This window comes from Procambarus clarkii, chromosome 55, assembly GCF_040958095.1.
Source record: "Procambarus clarkii isolate CNS0578487 chromosome 55, FALCON_Pclarkii_2.0, whole genome shotgun sequence".
Lineage (NCBI taxonomy): Eukaryota > Metazoa > Arthropoda > Malacostraca > Decapoda > Cambaridae > Procambarus > Procambarus clarkii.
In genome coordinates this window covers 5,677,697-5,699,247 of record NC_091204.1, presented here as the reverse complement: position 1 = coordinate 5,699,247, position 21,551 = coordinate 5,677,697, and the positions used below count along the sequence as shown (strand labels likewise).

The 21,551-nt window shown below is 37.7% G+C and overlaps 1 protein-coding gene across 1 annotated transcript in view; it reads right to left on the bottom strand.

Annotated features, from left to right (window-relative positions):
• Positions 1-269: 269 nt before the first annotated feature.
• The window catches only part of LOC138352868 (uncharacterized protein DDB_G0287625-like), a 46,568-nt gene continuing 25,286 nt past the window's right edge, over positions 270-21,551 (bottom strand). The window contains exons 5-10 of the mRNA XM_069305420.1: positions 19,629-19,757; positions 17,868-17,961; positions 15,372-15,484; positions 5,471-5,689; positions 4,195-4,754; positions 270-413 (exon numbers count right to left, since the gene is read on the bottom strand). Of these exons, the coding sequence (XP_069161521.1) occupies positions 270-413; positions 4,195-4,754; positions 5,471-5,689; positions 15,372-15,484; positions 17,868-17,961; positions 19,629-19,757 (1,259 nt within the window). The remainder of the gene's footprint in view (positions 414-4,194; positions 4,755-5,470; positions 5,690-15,371; positions 15,485-17,867; positions 17,962-19,628; positions 19,758-21,551) is intronic.

The window sequence follows — 21,551 nt, the reverse complement described above, 5'->3', positions numbered from 1 at the left end:
AGGTGCCAGCTGGGGGGCAGGTGATCAGGTTCCAGCTGTGAGCTGGGGATCAGGTGCCAGCTGGGGTCTGGGGATCAGGTGCCAGCTGGGGGGCAGGTGATCAGGTTCCAGCTGTGAGCTGGAGATCAGGTGCCAGCTGGGGATCAGGTGCCAGCAGGGGGATGAGGATCAGGTGCCAGGTGGGGGGCTGGGGATCAGCTGCCAGCTGGGAGCTGGGGATCAGGTGTCAGCTGGGGGCTGGGGATCAGGTGCCAGCTGGGGGCTGAGAATCAGGTGCCAGCTGGGGGGCTGGGGATCAGGTGCCTACTGCGGATTGGGGATGAGGTGCCAGCTGGAGGTTGGGGATCAGGTGCCCCTAGATCCCAGATCCTTCTTGGGGGATCACCGATGGGGAAACATCGGTGGGCTGTGGGCTGTGGATCAGTTGCCAACTTGGGACTGGGGAATAAGTGCCAGCTGGGGATTGGGTATCAGGAGCTAGATTGGGGATGGAGATCAGGAGCCAAGAGGGGCTGCGGGATCAGGAGCCAGGTGGGAGCTGGAGATCAAGAGCCAGGTGGGGGCTGGAGATCAGGAACCGTTTGGATGCAGGTGATCACGAGCCAGCTGTGGTTGAGGTATCAGGAGCCAGGTGGGGGCTGGGCAACAGGTGCCAGCTGGGAGTTGGGGAATCAAGAGCCAGCTAGGGGCTGGAAATCAGGTTCTTTCTGGGGCTAGGGGCAAGGAGACAAGTGGGTGGTTGGAGATCAGGAGCAAGGCGAGGGCTGGAAATCAAAAGTGAGTGTAAATGAGAATTGAAAATAAATATGTTTTGAGCTATAATTATGTTACAGACTAAAAAGAGTCATGGGGGTAATAGTGATAGGTTTTAGACTTATTAATGACAAGTGTCATAACACACCCATTGCTAAACAGTAGTATGTGCAGAGGACTCTCACTCCATAAATACATTCAATAAAACATTTAAATTAATCGGATCGCATTAAATGTCTCAATCTACTCTCTTTGGTGCGATGCATACTCGAATGATACATCTCTATCTACTCGAGAGAGATGAATAGTAGTTTACATTTGGAAAATCTCAGAGACTGTCACAGAAATATCTCCCTGCGAGAGTAGGGGGTAGATCATAATGTGCAATAGCTTCGCTGAAAAACATTCAAGCATTAGGAATGATGAAATAAAAATTTTTAAACATTTAAAGCACAATAATTTTCCTCACCCTCCCTTACACGTAGGGCATAACTACCCGAGCATCTCGGTGTTCGAAGGGAAACTTGGTAAAGCCTCAAATGTATTCCTGATCAACCGGGTGAGGAATTGGTCATTGATCATTTACATATCAAACTGAGAGATTCCTTTCAATTACCTGGTTTACCAGACCAAAGCCAGAAGGCCTGTCCAGAGACCGAGTCGCGAGGACATTGATCATTGAACCCAAGCTAGGTAAGGGGCTTCATATGAGCAAATGTCTAAATATGTGCTAAGTTAGGTGCTTTCTTTTTGTGTGTGCGCAAGGTTTGGAAGTGATTAGTGCTCAGGAACATAGTGAAAGTTCCCCTTACTAAAGAAGGAACAGGTAAATTATTATTTAATGAAAGAGACTCTAGTGAGTTTGAGAATCTAAAGAAAGCAAAGGGGATTCTATGAATCGTCAGATAATATGATTAAAAACAAACTGAATGAGGCAATTTTAAAATATATGATTAAAGATGAGGGTTGCTTGGATAACAGACTCATGGATGCTGAGGAAAGCATGCAAGTGAGGCTAAGACCTCATATATGTTTGGAAGTTCTTGCTCATAGATCTCCAGCTGTGGCCTGTCGCATATATGCTTTGACTAACCTCATATATGTCTGCAAACTCTGGCTCCCCGGACTACAGCTTTGACTAACCCTATATATGATTGCAAACTCTGGCTCCCCGGACTCCAGCTTTGGTTAACCTTACGTAAGTCTGCCAGCTCTGGCTCATGAACCACCAGCTGTGGTTAACTTTACGTAAGTCTGCCACCTCTGGCTCATGAACCACTAGCTGTGGTTAACCTTACATAACTCTGCAAGCTCTGGCTCATGAACCACCAGCTGTGGTTAACTTTACGTAAGTCTGCCACCTCTGGCTCATGAACCACTAGCTGTGGTTAACCTTACATAAGTCTGCAAGCTCTGGCTCATGAACCACCAGCTGTGGCAACCTTACATAAGTCTGCAAGCTCTGGCTCCCCGGACTACAGCTGTGGTTAACCTTACAAAATTCTGCAAGCTGTGACACATCAACCACTATCTGTGGTTAACCTTACATGAGTATGCAAGCTCTGGCTCATGAACCACCAGCTGTGGTTAACCTCACGTAAGTCTGCAAGCTGTGGCTAATCAGCTGCAAGCTGTGGCTAATCCATTACATGTCTGGAAGATCTGGCTCCCCAGCCTCCAACTGTGCTTAGCTATATACAAGTCTTGAAAGTCTGACGCCCCGGCCTCCAACTGCAACTAACCATTTTGAGGTTATCTTGAGATGATTTCGGGGCTTTTTAGTGTCCCCGCGGCCTGGTCCTCGACCAGGCCTCCACCCCCAGGGAGCAGCCCGTGACAGCTAACTAACACCCAGGTACCTATTTTACTGCTAGGTGACAGGGGCATATGGTGAAAGAAACTGCCCATTGTTTCTCGCCGGCGCCTGGGATCGAACCCAGAACCACAGGATCACAAGTTCCGCGTTTTGTCCGCTCGGCCGACCAGCTCCCATATACAAACCATATACAAGTCTTGAAAGTCTTGCTCCCGGGCCTTCAGCTGTGCTTAGCCTTATACAAGTCATGAAAGTCTGGTTCCTCGATCTCCATCTGTGGTTAACCATATACAAGTCTTGAAAGTCTGTCTCCTCGGCCTCCAGCTGTAGTTAACCATATACAAGTCTTGAAAGTCTGGCTCCTCAGACTATAGGAAGGCAGTGGCATCCAGCGGCATCCCAAACGGATGTGCATGATTCATTTTCTTTGCACAATATGGATATATAATTTAAGCTTCAGTTCCTCTAGTCGTTTATTGTGTGGTAGTTGATAGTTGTTGTTGTTGATATGGTAGTTTAAGCAATTGTAGTGGTAGTAATAGTAGTAGTAGTTTTTGTTGTTGTGGTGGTTAATATATGTTGTCGTCGTGGTATTTAATTTTGTTGTTGTCGTGGTAGTGGTTGTTGTTGTCGTGGTAATTGTTGTTGTTATTGTTGTCATAGTAGTTGTTGTTGTTGTTGTCGTCGTGGTAGTTTATTTTGTTGTTGTTGTTGTGGTTGTTGTTGTCGTGGTAGTTGATGTTGGTGTTGTTGTCGTGGTAGTTTATGTTGTGGTTGAGGAGGTGATGGTTAATGTTGTTGTTGAAGTACTTGAGGAGGTGGTAGTTGATGTTGTTGTTGTTGTCGCGATTGTTGATTTTGTTTTTGTAGTAGTTGTTTTTGTTGTCGTAGTTGATGTTGTGGTTGTGTAGGTAGTAGTTGATGTTGTTGTTGTTGTTGTGGAGGTGGTAGTTGTTGTGGTTGTTGTGGTAGTTGATGTTGTTTAATAAATTGCAGATGTAGTAGTTGTAGTTGTAGAGGTTGTAGTTGATGTCGTTGTTTATGTAGTAGTTGTAGATGTGGTAGTTGATGTCGTTGTTGATGTAGTTGTGGATGTGGTAGTTGATGTAGTTGTAGAGGTGGTAGTTGATGTTGTGGTTGTTGAAGTGGTAGTTGATGTTGTGGTTGTTGAAGTGGTAGTTGATGTTGTGGTTGTTGAAGTGGTAGTTGATGTTGTGGTTGAGGTGGTGGTTGATGTTGTTGTTGTAGAGGAGGTGGTTGATGTTGTGGTTGTTGATGTAGTAGTTGTGGAGGTGGTAGTTGATGTTGTGGTAGATGAAGTTGTGGTTATGGAGGTGGTGGTTGATGTTGTTGTTGTGGAGGTTGTAGTTGATGTAGTAGTTGTAGAAGTGGTAGTTGATGTAGTGGTTGTGGATGTGGAAGTGGTAGTTGATGCTGTGGTTGTGGAGGTAGTAGATGATGTTGTGGTTGTAGAGGTGGTAGTTGATGTTGTTGATGTAGAGGTTGTAGTTGATGTTGTGGTTGATGTAGTAGTTGTGGAGGTGGTAGTTGATGATGTGGTTGTGGAGGTAGTAGTTGATGTTGTGGTTATTGAAGTGGTAGTTGATGTTGTAGTGGTGGTAGACGATGTTGTGGTTGTTGAAGTGGTAGTTGATGTTGTAGTTGTGGAGGCAGTAGTTGATATTGTTGTTGTGAAGGTGGTGGTTGATGTTAAGGTTGTTGAAGTGGTAGTTGGTGTTGTTCCAATTATTATGATTGAAGTTATGCTCGTTGTAGAGGTTGATGTTGTTCCAGTTGTTGTGGTTGATGTTGTTCCAGTTGTTGTGGTTGATGTTGTTCCAGTTGCTGTGGATGATGTTGTTCCAGTTGCTGTGGATGATGTTGTTCCAGTTGTTGTGGTTGATGTTGTTCCAGTTGCTGTGGTTGATGTTGTGCTCGTTGAGAAGGTTGATGTTGTTCCAGTTGTTGTGGTCGATGTTGTACCCGTAGTGGAGGTTGATGTTATTCCAGTTATTGTGGTTGATGTTGTTCCAGTTGCTGTGGTTGATGTTGTTCCAGTTGCTGTGGTTGTTGATAGGGTCGTTGTGGTGCTTGTTGTTGTTCCAATTTGATTGGTTGATATCACTGTCCCGGAATTTGTTGTCTGACCTGATAGATTTGTTGTCTGACCTGATGGGTTTGTGGTCTGACCTGAAAGATTTGTGGTCTGACCTGATGGGTTTGTTGTCTGTCCTGATGGATTTGTGGTCTGACCTGATGGGTTTGTTGTCTGTCCTGATGGATTTGTGGTTTGACCTGATGGGTTTGTTGTCTGACCTGATGGATTTGTGGTCTGACCTGATGGGTTTGTTGTCTGTCCTGATGGATTTGTGGTTTGACCTGATGGGTTTGTTGTCTGACCTGATGGATTTGTGGTTTGACCTGATGGGTTTGTTGTCTGACCTGATAGGTTTGTTGTCTGACCTGATAGGTTTGTTGTCTGACCTGATGGGTTTGTTGTCTGTCCTGATGGATTTGTGGTCTGACCTGATGGATTTGTTGTCTGACCTGATGGATTTGTGGTCTGACCTGATGGGTTTGTTGTCTGTCCTGATGGATTTGTGGTCTGACCTGATGGGTTTGTTGTCTGACCTGATGGGTTTGTTGTCTGACCTGATGGGTTTGTTGTCTGACCTGATGAATTTGTTGTCTGACCTGATGGATTTGTGGTTTGATCTGATGGGTTTGTTGTCTGACCTGATAGGTTTGTTGTCTGACCTGATGGGTTTGTTGTCCGTCCTGATGGATTTGTGGTCTGACCTGATGGGTTTGTTGTCTGTCCTGGTGGATTTGTGGTCTGACCTGATGGGTTTGTCTGGCCTGATGGATTTGTAGTCTGACCTGATGGGTTTGTTGTCTGACCTGACGGACTTGTGGTCTGACCTGATGGGTTTGTTGTCTGCCCTGATGGATTTGTTGTCTGACCTGATGGATTAGTTGTCTGACCAGATGGATTTGTTGTCTGACCTAATGGATTTGTTGTCTGACCTGATGGATTAGTTGTCTGACCAGATGGATTTGTTGTCTGACCTGATGGGTTTGTTTGACCAGTCTGAAGTGTTGTCGACTGTTCAACATTACCTGGAAAAATGAAATAATTAAAAATTCATTAGGTCAATCCTTTACCTAACCCACTTTCTTGATATTCCCTAAGGTATATATATATATATATATATATATATATATATATATATATATATATATATATATATATATATATATATATATATATATATATATATATATATATATATTATTAAATATGACCGAAAAAGTAAGATTAATAATTCTAACACGAATTTTCTCAATCTTTCGTACATTTCTTTTCACTGTTGGAGGTAAATCAAAAATCAATTCTCCAAAATTAATTTATATTTCTAGTCTGACGCGACACGAGCGCGTTTCGTAAAACTTATTACATTTTCAAAGACTTTAGTTCACAAATACACAACTGAATAGAACTTACGCATCTCCGATTTTATATCTACAATTGAGTGAGGTGGAAGGGGTGATGTGGCATTAACACAAGACAGAACAAGATGTGGCATTAATAGGGTATTAATTTCATCAACACAAGACAGAACAAGTGGTGGTATTAATAGGGTATTAATTTCATCAACACAAGACAGAACACGAAACAATGGATATTGAATAGAAGTGTTTGTAGAAAGCCTATTGGTCCATATTTCTTGATGCTTCTATATTGGTGCGGAGTCTTGAGGTGGGTAGAATATAGTTGTGCAATAAATGGCTGTTGATTGCTGGTGTTGACTTCTTGATGTGTAGTGCCTCGCAAACGTCAAGGCGCCTGCTATCGCTGTATCTATCGATGATTTCTGTGTTGTTTACTAGGATTTCTCTGGCGATGGTTTGGTTGTGGGAAGAGATTATATGTTCCTTAATGGAGCCCTGTTGCTTATGCATCGTTAAACGCCTAGAAAGAGATGTTGTTGTCTTGCCTATATACTGGGTTTTTTGGAGCTTACAGTCCCCAAGAGGGCATTTGAAGGCATAGACGACGTTAGTCTCTTTTAAAGCGTTCTGTTTTGTGTATGGAGAGTTTCTCATGAGTAGGCTGGCCGTTTTTCTGGTTTTATAGTAAATCGTCAGTTGTATCCTCTGATTTTTGTCTATAGGGATAACGTTTCTATTAACAATATCTTTCAGGACCCTTTCCTCCGTTTTATGAGCTGTGGAAAAGAAAGCTCATAAAGCTCATTCTTTTCCACAGCTCATAAAACGGAGGAAAGGGTCCTGAAAGATATTGTTAATAGAAACGTTATCCCTACAGACAAAAATCAGAGGATACAACTGACGATTTACTATAAAACCAGAAAAACGGCCAGCCTACTCATGAGAAACTCTCCAGACACAAAACAGAACGCTTTAAAAGGGACTAACGTCGTCTATGCCTTCAAATGCCCTCTTGGGGACTGTAAGCTCCAAAAAAAACAGTATATAGGCAAGACAACAACATCTCTTTCTAGGCGTTTAACAATGCATAAGCAACAGGGCTCCATTAAGGAACATATAATCTCTTCCCACAACCAAACCATCGCCAGAGAAATCCTAGTAAACAACACAGAAATCATCGATAGATACAGCGATAGCAGGCGGCTTGACGTTTGCGAGGCACTACACATCAAGAAGTCAACACCAGCAATCAACAGCCAATTATTGCACAACTATATTCTACCCACCTCAAGACTCCGCTCCAATATAGAAGCATCAAGAAATATGGACCAATAGGCTTTCTACAAACACTTCTGTTCAATATCCATTGTTTCGTGTTCTGTCTTGTGTTGATGAAATTAATACCCTATTAATACCACCACTTGTTCTGTCTTGTGTTGATGAAATTAATACCCTATTAATGCCACATTTTGTTCTGTCTTGTGTTAATGCCACATAACCCCTTCCACCTCACTCAAATGTAGATATAAAATCGGAGATGCGTAAGTTCTATTCAGTTGTGTATTTGTGAACTAAAGTCTTTGAAAATGTAATAAGTTTTACGAAACGCGCTCGTGTCGCGTCAGACTAGAAATAAATATGAATTTTGGAGAATTGATTTTTTATTTACCTCCAACAGTGAAAAGAAATGTACGAAAGATTGAGAAAATTCGTGTTAGAATTATTAATCTTACTTTTTCGGTCATATTTAATAATATATGTCTACAGGAAAGACTGCTACCAAAATATACTAATATATATATATATATATATATATATATATATATATATATATATATATATATATATATATATATATATATATATATATATATATATATATATATATATATATACATATATATATATATATATATATATATATATATATATATATATATATATATATATATATATATATATATATTTGTCGTACCTAGTAGCCAGAACGCACTTCTCGGCCTACTAGGCAAGGCCCGATTTGCCTAATAAGCCAAGTTTTCCTGAATTAATATATTTTCTCTAATTTTTTTCTTATGAAATAATAAAACTACCCATTTCATTATGTATGAGGTCAATTTTTTTTATTGGAGTAAAAATTAACGTAGATATATGACCGAACCTAACCAACCCTACCTAACCTAACCTAACCTATCTTTAAAGGTTAGGTTAGGTAGCCGAAAAAGTTAGGTTAGGATAGGTTAGGTAGTCCAAAAAACATTAACTCATGAAAACTTGCCTTATTAGGCAAATCGGGCCTTGCATAGTAGGCTGAAAAGTGCGTTCTGGCTACTAGGTACGACATATATATATATATATATATATATATATATATATATATATATATATATATATATATATATATATATATATATATATATATATATATATATTTGTTCGCATTTGTGTTCCTAACGTGTGCCCCAAAGAATGAGGTGATTTGGTAAAATGCTATGCCCAAGATTACCATCCGAGTGCCGGCGGTGGGGTGGTTCAAATAGCTTCGGCTATCACCTCATTTTGTCCGGTCGTGATGGTCAAGTGGATTAAGGCGTCTTGTACATACCAGTTGCGTTGCTCCTGGGAGTATGGGTTCGAGTCACTTCTGGGGTGTGAGTTTCTAGTTGCATATTGTCCTGGGGACCATTCAGGCTTGTTCGCATTTATATATATATATATATATTGTGACGATAATCTCTTTCAAGAGAGATTGAGCCTGCTCTTCCCTCCAAACTACGTCCCAGAAACAACTAATATAGAAGATATATCCAACAAGTACAACAACAAGTTTTGTGCAGAGAGCAAAAACGAATCCATCATCGGCACACCTGCTCGCCTCCGCCACTCAAACCGGAAAACTACTTGTCCATCGCCTGCCTCTCGCTGATTGGCTGGTGCCAGTCGCACCTGCTCCTCCACCCGCCACACAAGCTGATGTCTGAGCTACCGCGACCTAGAGAAGACAGAATATCCTCGTGCTCCACACAGTTAACACGTCTCATTGGTAGACTAAGCCTTGGTTTACGTGTACTAAGGGAGGTGGCAGCTTAAAGCCAATATTCCTGCATCATTATTTCCCTTGCTATATTTACTTTGCTATTACTCACTTGTCTTAAAGTAACTTTTCATTTGCCAATGATTATTCTTATTATTTTGTTTGATTGATTTACCTGTTACAATTTTTATGTCCAATTTTATTCATGTTTTGCTTTTCTAACGTAATTAAAATTTCATTGTTAAATTTACTTGTGCTTTGTGTGTCTTCCCATTACCTTACCACAGACGAAAGTTCCAGATTTTCTCTTTTTGTTTCTTTATGTGACGAGGCCATACCCCTAGCTTTTGAAACAGCCGAACACCAACGCATTACCGTCACAATATATATATATATATATATTAGTATATTTTGGTAGCAGTCTTTCCTGTAGACATATATTATTAAATATGACCGAAAAAGTAAGATTAATAATTCTAACACGAATTTTCTCAATCTTTCGTACATTACGCTTCACTGTTGGAGGTAAATCAAAAATCAATTCTCCAAAATTCATTTTTATTTCTAGTCTGACGCGACACGGGCGCATTTCGTAAAACTTATTACATTTTCAAAGACTTTAGTTCACAAATACACAACTGAATAGAACTTACGTATCTCCGATTATATATCTACATTTGAGTGAGGTGGAAGGGGTGATGTGGCATTAACACAAGACTGAAAAAATGTGGTATTAATAGGGTATTAATTTCATCAACACAAGACAGAACAAGGGTATTAATAGGGTATTAATTTCATCAACACAAGACAGAACACGAAACAATGGATATTGAATAAAAGTGTTTGTAGAAAGCCTATTGGTCCATATTTCTTGATGCTTCTATATTGGAGCGGAGTCTTGAGGTGGGTAGAATATAGTTGTGCAATAATTGGCTGTTGATTGCTGGTGTTGACTTCTTGATGTGTAGTGCCTCGCAAACGTCAAGCCGCCTGATACAGCGATAGCAGGCGGCTTGACGTTTGCGAGGCACTACACATCAAGAAGTCAACACCAGCAATCAACAGCCAATTATTGCACAACTATATTCTACCCACCTCAAGACTCCGCTCCAATATAGAAGCATCAAGAAATATGGACCAATAGGCTTTCTACAAACACTTCTATTCAATATCCATTGTTTCGTGTTCTGTCTTGTGTTGATGAAATTAATACCCTATTAATACCCTTGTTCTGTCTTGTGTTGATGAAATTAATACCACATTTTGTTCTGTCTTGTGTTAATGCCACATCACCCCTTCCACCTCACTCAAATGTAGATATATAATCGGAGATACGTAAGTTCTATTCAGTTGTGTATTTGTGAACTAAAGTCTTTGAAAATGTAATAAGTTTTACGAAACGCGCCCGTGTCGCGTCAGACTAGAAATAAAAATGAATTTTGGAGAATTGATTTTTGATTTACCTCCAACAGTGAAGCGTAATGTACGAAAGATTGAGAAAATTCGTGTTAGAATTATTAATCTTACTTTTTCGGTCATATTTAATAATATATATATATATATATATATATATATATATTTATATTTTTTTTTTTTTTTTAAGATATATACAAGAGTTGTTACATTCTTGTACAGCCACTAGTACGCATAGCGTTTCGGGCAGGTCCCTGGAATACGATCCCCTGCCGCGAAGAATCGTTTTTTCATCCAAGTACACATTTCACTGTTGCGTTAAACAGTAGCTACAGTTAAGGAATTGCGCCCAGTAAATCCTCCCCGGCCAGGATACGAACCCATGACATAGCGCTCGCGGAACGCCAGGCGAGTGTCTTACCACTACACCTCGGAGACTGTAATATATATATATATATATATATATATATATATATATATATATATATATATATATATATATATATATATATATATATATATATATATATATATATATATATATATATATATATATATATATATATATATTATTAAATATGACCGAAAAAGTAAGATTAATAATTCTAACACGAATTTTCTCAATCTTTCGTACATTTCTTTTCACTGTTGGAGGTAATTCAAAAATTAAGAAATATGGACCAATAGGCTTTCTACAATCACTTCCATTTCAAATACCTATTGTTTCGTGTTCTGTCTTGTGTTGATGAAATTAATACCCTATTAAATACCACCTCACCCCATCCACCTCACTCAAATGTAGATATAAACAAATCGGAGATATGTAAGTTCTATTCAGTTGTGTATGTGTAAAGTCTTTGAAAATGTAATAAGTTTTACGAAACGCGCTCAAGTGTCGCGTCAGACTAGAAATAAAAATGAATTTTGGAGAATTGATTTTTGAATTATCTCCAACAGTGAAAAGAAATGTACGAAAGATTGAGAAAATTCGTGTTAGAATTATTAATCATACTTTTTCGGTCATATTTAATAATATATGTCAACAGGAAAGACTGCTACCAAAATATACTAATATATATATATATATATATATATATATATATATATATATATATATATATATATATATATATATATATATATATATATATATATATATATATATATATATATATCCCGTTTTCCCTCTTTTCCTTACTTCTCTCCCTTTCCCTGTCTTTAAGTTTGTCTCAATCTCCACTCTGACTGTGTGGTGCTGTCTGTCCGTCTCTGCGCGTTTTTCTGTTTATCGTCCTGTATCGCATAATTTCCATCTTTCTCTACCACATAACATTGCTTGTGTTCATTTGCACTTTAACTGGTCTCTATACCAGGTATATACCCTCTTAACCATCCCTACCTTAGGGGGCATATCGTTTTAAATCGCTATAAATTAAAAGTTGTTCAATTTGCTTATAAATTTATTTATGAAATGGTTATAGAAAGGGCTGCAACTGGTCCAAGTTTCACCATCACACCCTAAACAGAAAAGGAGAAAAAAAATACACAACGTATTATGCAACGAATGTTCAACATTCTCAAATAATCTCAGGGAACACATGTTTCAACTAAAATGTCTACTATGTGCTGTAGAAGCACAAACTCTTGTAATAATTGTAATATGTATGTGCAATATATTTATATCTAAAAATTTTTTTTTCTTTTTTTTTTCTTCTTTTTTTGGCCAATTTTTTTTTCGTTTGTTATCAAGGGATTTGCATGAAACTTGCACACTTTGCTCAATGGATGCCTACCTGCAAGGGTGCCAATTATGAACGAAATCTGTAGAAGTCAAGCTCAGCTACAGGTGGCCGAACTTGGATCTTTATTTTACTCTGGAAAGTAATTTTCACCTTCGATGTGTTTCAGAGCTTTCATTTATTAATCAATTTACATGCAAATTACACCTTATATGTAGCGTTTGTGCTTCTACAGAATGTAGTAGACATTTTAGTCCAAAGTCTATTTGTTGATTTTATAATAATTTATAAATATCATATATTGCATATTTTTTAGAAGGGTAACTTTGAATAATTATATTATTGCACTAAACACTTTTTTTATAAATCTGATCACTAGAATCCTTTATTATGTGCTAAATGTAATATCTGAGTGTTATAGAAATGATTTTAGTTGACACATGTGTTCCCTGAAACTATTTGAAAATTCGTTGCATAATTCGTTGTGTATTTTTTTTCTCCTTTTCCGTTTAGGGTGTGATGGTGAAACTTGGACCAGCTGCAGCCCTTTCTATAACCATTTCATAAATAAATTTATAAGCAAATTGAACAACTTTTAATTTTACAACGATATGCCCCCTTAGTCTCCGTCATGACCCTATCGATGTATATATAACTACTCAGGTTGTAACCCCACAGCCCTGACCTACCTTTACATTAATATCACACTTGTCAGTCATCGTAATGTTGACTCCTACACATACTGTGCTTCTTACATAAAACTTCCACACTTTTAAAAACACTTCCTTAATAACACTTGCTCATCACTCTGGCGAGTACCGTTAACTTTGGATTTTAATGTTTCAAGATCATCACTGACATGAACACAATTCAATCTTTCTAACTAGTCGTCACTGTAATCTGTCTCCCTGAAACTATTTGTTCTACATTCCCTCTTCCTGATCATGGCAGACAATTTTCCTAGTAATTTCTTATGCTCTTTCTATTACTATATTGCCAACGTAGTTTTGTATATATATTTGCTCGTTAGTCAAGTCACTTAGTTTATGATTGTCAAGCAGTTTTAGGTAAGTACATAACCTGATATTTTTCTTTATTTAGGCTTATCTGTAAATAGTTATTTGCATATTTTCAATTATTAAACAGTATTTTCAGTGAGTCACAAAGTTCTTGGGTGTGTAACATTAGGATGCAATAAAACTTGTGTTTTGTTGGATACTTACTTTGACAGCAGATACAATCGTCTCCGGAGCAATGGTAGTAGGTGAGAGGTACACGACAGTCCGTCTTGTGTGTACAGATGCCGGGACAGGCAGCGGTGTGAGGACAGGTTGGATGGTGTCTAGTACAGCACCTGCAGCCCCGGCCAGCACAGCCTCCAGCCACCTCACGCTCCTCTCCCTTACACGCAGACTTGCACACTCCCCGGCTCTCCTCGCACCGCTCAGACCGCCTACACTCTGTTCAATCATCTTAACTTTTCAGAATATCGAATTTCACAAGAAAATGATCGAAGAATATACGTTCATTTTATGCAACTATCATTGCGAAAATTATTAATTTTTATAAATCAAAATTGATCCTATAAATTAGCAACTATTAAAGCCGAGTACGAGAGATGCAAGTCTAATACAAATTAAACTAAAATATGTATCGTGTGCATGATTAGATGTCCCAGCTACCCCGATGCCAATAGCCAGTAAACTATAAGAACATAAGGACATGTTTGTCAAGGCAGCTCCTATTTATAACCACCCAATCCCACTCATATACATGTCAAACTCAGGCTTGAAACAATCAGGGGACCTCACTTCCACCACATAAGAACATAACAGATCCACAAGGGCCGTGATGAGGGTTCGAACCTACGTCCTAGACGATCCCAGACGGGCCTTAATAGACTGTGCCACGATATGGTAAAAGAATTGAAACCGGGAGTGCAACTGCTCTCACACGGATCCTGCAGTCTCTCCGAGACACAAACCTGGGTTTAACACAATTCCCCGATGCAAGGTTCGAACCCTCGTCACGGCCCACAAGGGTCGTGATGAGGGTTCGTTCATTTGATGTATCACGCTATTGTGATTTCTGCGTGTTATAAGAACATAAGAATAATGGTAACTGCAGAAAGCCTATTGGCCCATGCGAGGTAGCTAATTAATAATCACCCAATCCCACTCACATACATGTCCAACCCACGCTCGAAACAATCAAGGGACTCCACTTCCACCACGTTACGTAGTAATTGGCTCCACAAATCAACAACTCTGTTACCGAACCAGTATTTACCCAGTTCTTTCCTAAATCTAAACTTATCCAATTTATACCCATTGTTTCGTGTTCTGTCTTGTGTTGATACTTTTAATCGCCTATCGCCTATCCCCTTTTTAAAATCCATTCATCCACTTGTACACTTCTATCATGTCACCTGTAACTCTTTGCCTTTATAGCGAATGTAAAATAAGCTTTGTCAATCTTTCTTCATATGACAGGTTTCTGATTTGCGGGATTAACTTTGTCATCCTACACTGGACGGGTTCTAGTGATTTTATATCCATTCTTTAGTACGGCGACCAAAACTGAACAACATAATCTTAATAGGGACTAACCAGAGCAAGATATAGCTGAAGAACAACACCAGGTGACTTATTAGTAATGCTTCGATTAATAAATCCCAGTGTCCTATTTGCCGTATGACGAACATTTGTGCATTGATTTTTTGGTTTTAAATTCTTACTAATCATAACTTTCAGATCCCTTTCGCAATCTCACTTCGCCATCTCAACACCCTCTAGCTCGTGTCTTGTAAATATATCATCATTACCTAGCCTCAGAACCTTACATTTGTCAGCATTAAACTGCATCTGTCAATCTTTTGACCATTTCAAACACCTATTTAGATCGTCTTGAAGTGATAGAGAGACTTTTTCCATGTTTATTTCCCTCCCAATTTTTGTATCATCGGCAAATTTGCAATTATTGCTGCTCAAACCTAAATCTAAATCATTTATATATATTATTAATAGCAGAGGTCCCAGGACAGAGCCTTGAGGCACTCCACGTACAACACCTTCCCACTCTGACTTAACCCCATTTATACTTACTCTTTGTATCCTTTGGTATAGCCATGCCCTAATCCAACTTAATAAAGTATCACAAATACCTTGAGCATCTAACTTTTTAATCAGTCTTTCATGTGGCACTTTGTCAAAAGCTTTGCTAAAGTCAAGGTACTCAACATCACATACCTTACTTCTATCAACTGCCTCAACTATGCTGGAATAAAATGATAGCAAATTTGTTAAACATAAACGGCCATCAGTAAAACCATGTTGTGAATCATTTATCAAATTATGTTTTTCAAGGGGGAAGACGAATGGTATTTGCAATTATCTATTCAATTCATTTTCACGCAATAGATCTAAAGGTAATTGGCCCTATAGTTTGACGCTAGTGATCTATCTCTTTTCTTAAAAATGGGTACCACATTAGCAACCTTCCATGACTCTGGCACTTTGCCTGACTTAGGCAGAGTGATTTAATGATTTATTAAATATGGTAGACAATGGCTTGCAAAGCTCCTCTTTGCATTTGTTAAGCACCCCTGGAAAACACTTCGGCTGGCCCTGGAAATTTGTTTGGCATGAGTTTCACTATTTGTTTAAAAACATCCTCCCTGTTAACTGCTAAACTAGTCAACCTGTCCTCTTCCCCACCCATATAGACTGGTTCGGCTGAAGGCATAATGTTCAGTTCTACTTTAGTAAATACAGAGATAAAATATTTATTAAAAATAATACACATCTCTTTGTCATTATCAGTTATCTGACCTGTCTCAGTTTTTAATGGACCTATCCTTTCCCTAATCTTTGTTCGATATAACTTAAAAAGAACTTTAAGATTTGTCTTTGCTTGCAAAGCGAGCTATGCGAACTTCATAGTTTCTTTTTGCCCTTCTTATCTCTTTTTTAACATTTCTAACCAGTTGGACGAATTCTTATTCTAAACTTACTTCCCATTCTTAATCCTTTTGTATCAAGTTCTCTTTCTACCTATAAGGTTCTTCAGATCCTTTGTTATCCATTTTGGGTCATTATTATTCGATCTATTCAATTTGTATGGTCAACTACGTTCCTATGCTTTTCTTAGTATATTTTTAAAATAAGCTAAATTTTAATTCACATTGAAATCCCTTTTTACCTCACCCATCACTGGGTTCACGTCTCGCTCCAAGACCAGCCCACCCCCAATGCCCAGGACTTTCGAATTATTTCACCCAAACAATTTCTTAGATCGTTAAACTCTGCTTTTCGAAAATCTGGCACTTTAACAGAATATTCCCCTACAAATCAATTCCATTCTATGTCAAACTTAATATCTTTGTGATCACATCCTTAGCTCACTCATTATTTCGATTTCATTAATTTGTGTTTCCATGTTAGTTATCAATAAGTCTAAAATATTATTTTCCCGCGTTGGTTCCTTAATGTATTGCTTAAGAAAGCAACAGTCAATAAATTACAGAAAATCTTCTGCTTCATTATTCCCTGTTCTGTTATTCCAGTTTATTCCACTAAAATTAAAGTCACCAATGACAGAAATACTGTTTGCCCCTAGATGCTCTAGATATTTCATCCCCTACATACTTTGCTTCCATTCTGTCTAAGATTGATGGTCTGTATATAACTCCTGTTATAAGATTATTTTTTTTTTCGTTTAATTCTAGCCAGATAGATTCTGTGTGTGGGCTCAGTTTTGATTCCCTCTTGGAGACTACATTTAAAATTTTCTCCAACATATATGGCTACTCCCTCTCCTTGTCTAATATATCTGTCTGTGTAAAATAGTTTACATACGTTTAGTTGATATTCAGCTAATAGTTCTCTGTTTTCTACATTCATCTATGTTTCGATAAGTGCAATAATATCTATTGTTTCTGTGCAGACAAGAGCATTTAAATCGTTTATTTTGTTTCTTAGACTCCCACTGTTCGTGTAATATACATTACGTGTACTGTTATTTTGAGGGCCTTCTCTTTCCATGTTAATTTTGCCATTTTTTCCCCTCCAACACATAATTTTATTGCCGCCTTTCTCCATATCAATTTCCATACCACTCTCTATTAACAGTTTAAACCCTAACAAACCCCCTCCACCTACAGGCTCCGACGAGTTGGCAACAACAACAACCCCAGCCCTGGATAAATGCACCCCTATCCCGAGCGTACATGTCATTCCTTCCATAGAAGTGTTCCCAGTTATCAATGAAGGATATTGCATTTTATTTACAATATTTGTCCAGTCGGCATTTGACACCAAGTGCCCTCGACAACCATACATTTCCAGCTGCCTTTCTTGGAAGAATGCCACATGTGGCCGGGATTCCTCTACTGCTCCTAATTCTATGGCTACCTAAAACTTCTGAATAAGTGCCTCACTCATAACTCGTCCTACATCCTTTCCACTAACACTGATACATATAATGGGGTTGTTCCCATTTCCAGCCATAATATCATTCATATTGTTTACTATATCCCAAATTCCTGCTCCCTGATAGCAAACCCTTAATCTGTTCCCCCTATCTTTGGCACAAAAAGCTCTATCTAAATAGCTATACATTGTTGCTCTGAAGACATCAAATTAAGAACTACTCTGCTAACTAGACGCCATTAACACACACCTTCCTTTGAACTACCAAGTTAACATTGCTAACATTCACCTGCTTTTGATCAACATTGCCAACATTCACCTTCTCTGGAATTACCAGTCCAATTATACACTAAACCTTCTTTGAAACTGCACATTATTAACATACACCTTCTTTGAAACTACCAAGCTAGCTACATATTAATAACATCTTTCGAACTACCAAGCTAGCTACATATTAATAACATCTTTCGAACTACCGAGCTAGCTACACATTATAAATATCTTTGGAACTACCTAGCAAGCTACACATTATTAACATATTTGGAGCTACCCTGCTAGCTACACACATTAACATCTTTGGAGCTATCATGCTAGCTGCACATTATTAACATCTATGAAACTTCCAAGCTATCTACACCTTTATTTACATCTTTCGAACTACCAAGCTAGCTACATATTATTAACATCCTTTAAACTACCAAGTTAGCTACACATTATTAACATATTTGGAACTTATTAACATCTTTGGAACTAGCTACATATTATTAAGATCTTCGAAACTATCAAGAAAGGTACACATTATTAACATCTTTGGAACTACCAAGTAGGCTACATATTTTGTACATCTTTGGAACTACCAAGCAAGCTACACATTATTAACCTTCAACTATGTAACTACTATGATGACCAATCCACACATCAGGAAAGTGAAGCAACGACGACATTTCGGTGATCGATAAAGCGTTAGCTACCCAAGAGGTGGCACGGGCATGAATACCCCGTATGTGGAAGATTTATTTGGAGTGAATGTGATCTTTAACATGAAAGGATATACTACGTTCTATATACTACCATACTATACTACGTCCCATTTTAATCGTCAGTCATTATTATGTGACAGCAATCGCGTGGGAGGATACTGCTTGACAGTATTTATAAGGTTGTCCAACTGCTGGACACTTGAAGGAAGAGAGGAAGGAATAAGCAAATATAAGGTGTGAGTGAGGTTAGGAGCAGGTAGGAGAAAGGTAGGAATAACATAAAGGTAAGATTAAGATAAAGGTAAGAATAAGGTAAGATAAGAATAATGTAAGAATAAGGTAAGATAAGAATAATGTAAGAATAAGGTAAGATAAGAATAATGTAAGAATAAGGTAAGATAAGAATAATGTAAGAATAAGGTAAGATAAGAATAATGTAAGAATAAGGTAAGATAAGAATAATGTAAGAATAAGGTAAGATAAGAATAATGTAAGAATAAGGTAAGAATATGATGAATGTATGAATATGATGGATGTATGAATATGATGAATGACAAATATAGTGAGTGTAAGAAAAAAGAAGGTAAGAATAGGAGGAACGGTACGAATAAAAACAGGAGTAGGAATGACCAGCATGGGCAAAGCTAAGTCAGATCGTGTTTGCTAAGAAGGTTAGAGCATTAAAGTATGTGCTGTCATTCAAATAGTTCATTAGTATGAACTACTAAACGATGTGTAGTTCACCGTCTTGGGAACTGCACATCGATAACATACATACGCTGACTTATAAACTACCAACCAGCCCAGATACACATCTTTGCTATATCATCAACTATTGCCGAGTTCATATTCCAATGTTTCAGTTATTATTATTAATGACGTCTTGCGACTTGGTAATAAACACTAGATATTGCAGTTATGGTAAAATACGAATAATATTTAATAATAATATGTTTATAATTGTGGCACATGAGGTGACAACTAATATATGATGAGCCAATCAACACGTACTGTTATGGTGGGCGGCACAACACCGACATTTGCTGCCACGGCAGCCCTTCTTAATCTCTTGCTCTTCTCGGCTACACTTAGACTTGCAGGTTCCCTTCTGTTTCTTGCACTTTTTCTTGGTTTTGCACTCTACAAGAATATATTTCATTTATTGCAAACATTTGGGGTCTTATAAAGTCTACTTAAATTGCACTTACTTACAAGAGATTAGTGCACATCTCGTGTACTTGTACTCAAGGAAAATCAACAGCATTTATTTAAATTATGTTTTGGATGACAACGAATAGGGTGTCTTATTATAAATACAGTATTGCAATGATGCTTTGAAAGTTCTGTACATATCTTTTGTACGACATTAGTTATGTAGCAGTCGAGTAATATCTGCTTAAATATCATCAAGGCTTTATTAGTGATTATTCATTTGCTAAAGACTAATAGAACTGTAGTTCCATTCGTTTTTATGTTTCTAGTTAACCTACATCGTAGACACAAAGAGCTTCATATTTTATTTTAACAAATAATTAATTCTAACAGACAAAAATGTTTCAGCATATTTTTAATAAAGCCGCATTTTAATAAATATTACATTGACTTTAAACTTTAAATTAAAAAATTAAATATTTTCTTGGCAAACGAGCATTAAATAAGAGTTTATTGTACAAATACAGAGACCTGCTGCACATAAGAACTAATTTAGCCCCACAACCTGAACAACTGACTTCGTCGCCAACATCATCAGTTGCATGCAAAACTGAGCATAATTAAAGGACATAAAAACACAAACTCTTATATTATATTATTGCAATATTATAACAAATATTTTATGGTCTATAAAAATATTGTTTGACTGTATGTTGGAATTTTTGGTATAATTAAACATAAAACAAATAAAATATTGTGAAATGTGTAATAATATATAAATAATATATCGCATAATGTAAAACACTGCTGAAATGTAAGAAGAATAGAATGATGCAAACTGCCATCAGTTGACTAAACATGTCAGTTTGAGCTCATCAGTTTTGCCTATCACATTAAGTTAACATTTATATTCAACAAAAACAGTTGAAGAACACCATCTAATATGAAGTAATATCAATACTATAATGTTAAGGATAAAGAAAGCATGCACAGTACACTCACTGGTCTTGTGCGGGGCGCAGCATCTGCAGCTTGAGGAGCCCTCACAACCTTTCTTGACCTCACGTTCACCTGCTGAGCACCGTTCATCACATCTGCCACCGTGTTTCTTACACCTTCTCGTGATTTTACACCCTGTTAAAGCTTATTATTAATTTATATATATATATATATATATATATATATATATATATATATATATATATATATATATGTATATATATGTATATGTATATACATATAAATATATATATATATATATATATATATATATATATATATATATATATATATATATATATATATATATATATAAATATATATATATATATATATATATACAACTTTAGAACACTTTCCCACCAGGAGACTCGAACCCTAGCCAGCACAGAAGCCTTCCAGCAACTGGCATAACAGGTACGCCTTAACCCTCTCCACCACCTGCTCAGACCCTTAAAAGAGATGGTAATTTCGGAGTATTTAAATACCACAAAGATCACCACCTCCCAAGAGCACTAGAGCAAGTGAGGGGTCATTTAGATGTTAATTTCATCAAGTCCCTGTTAATATGGGAAGATACAGTGTCTATGCTTAAGGCACAACTCTACTAAACACGAGAGTCAAGTATACAACTTTAGAACACTTTCCCACCAGGAGACTCGAACCCTAGCGAGCACAGAAGCCTTCCAGCAACTGGCATAACAGGTACGCCTTAACCCTCTCCACCACATGCTCAGACCCTTAAAAGAGATGGTAATTTCGGAGTATTTAAATACCACAAAG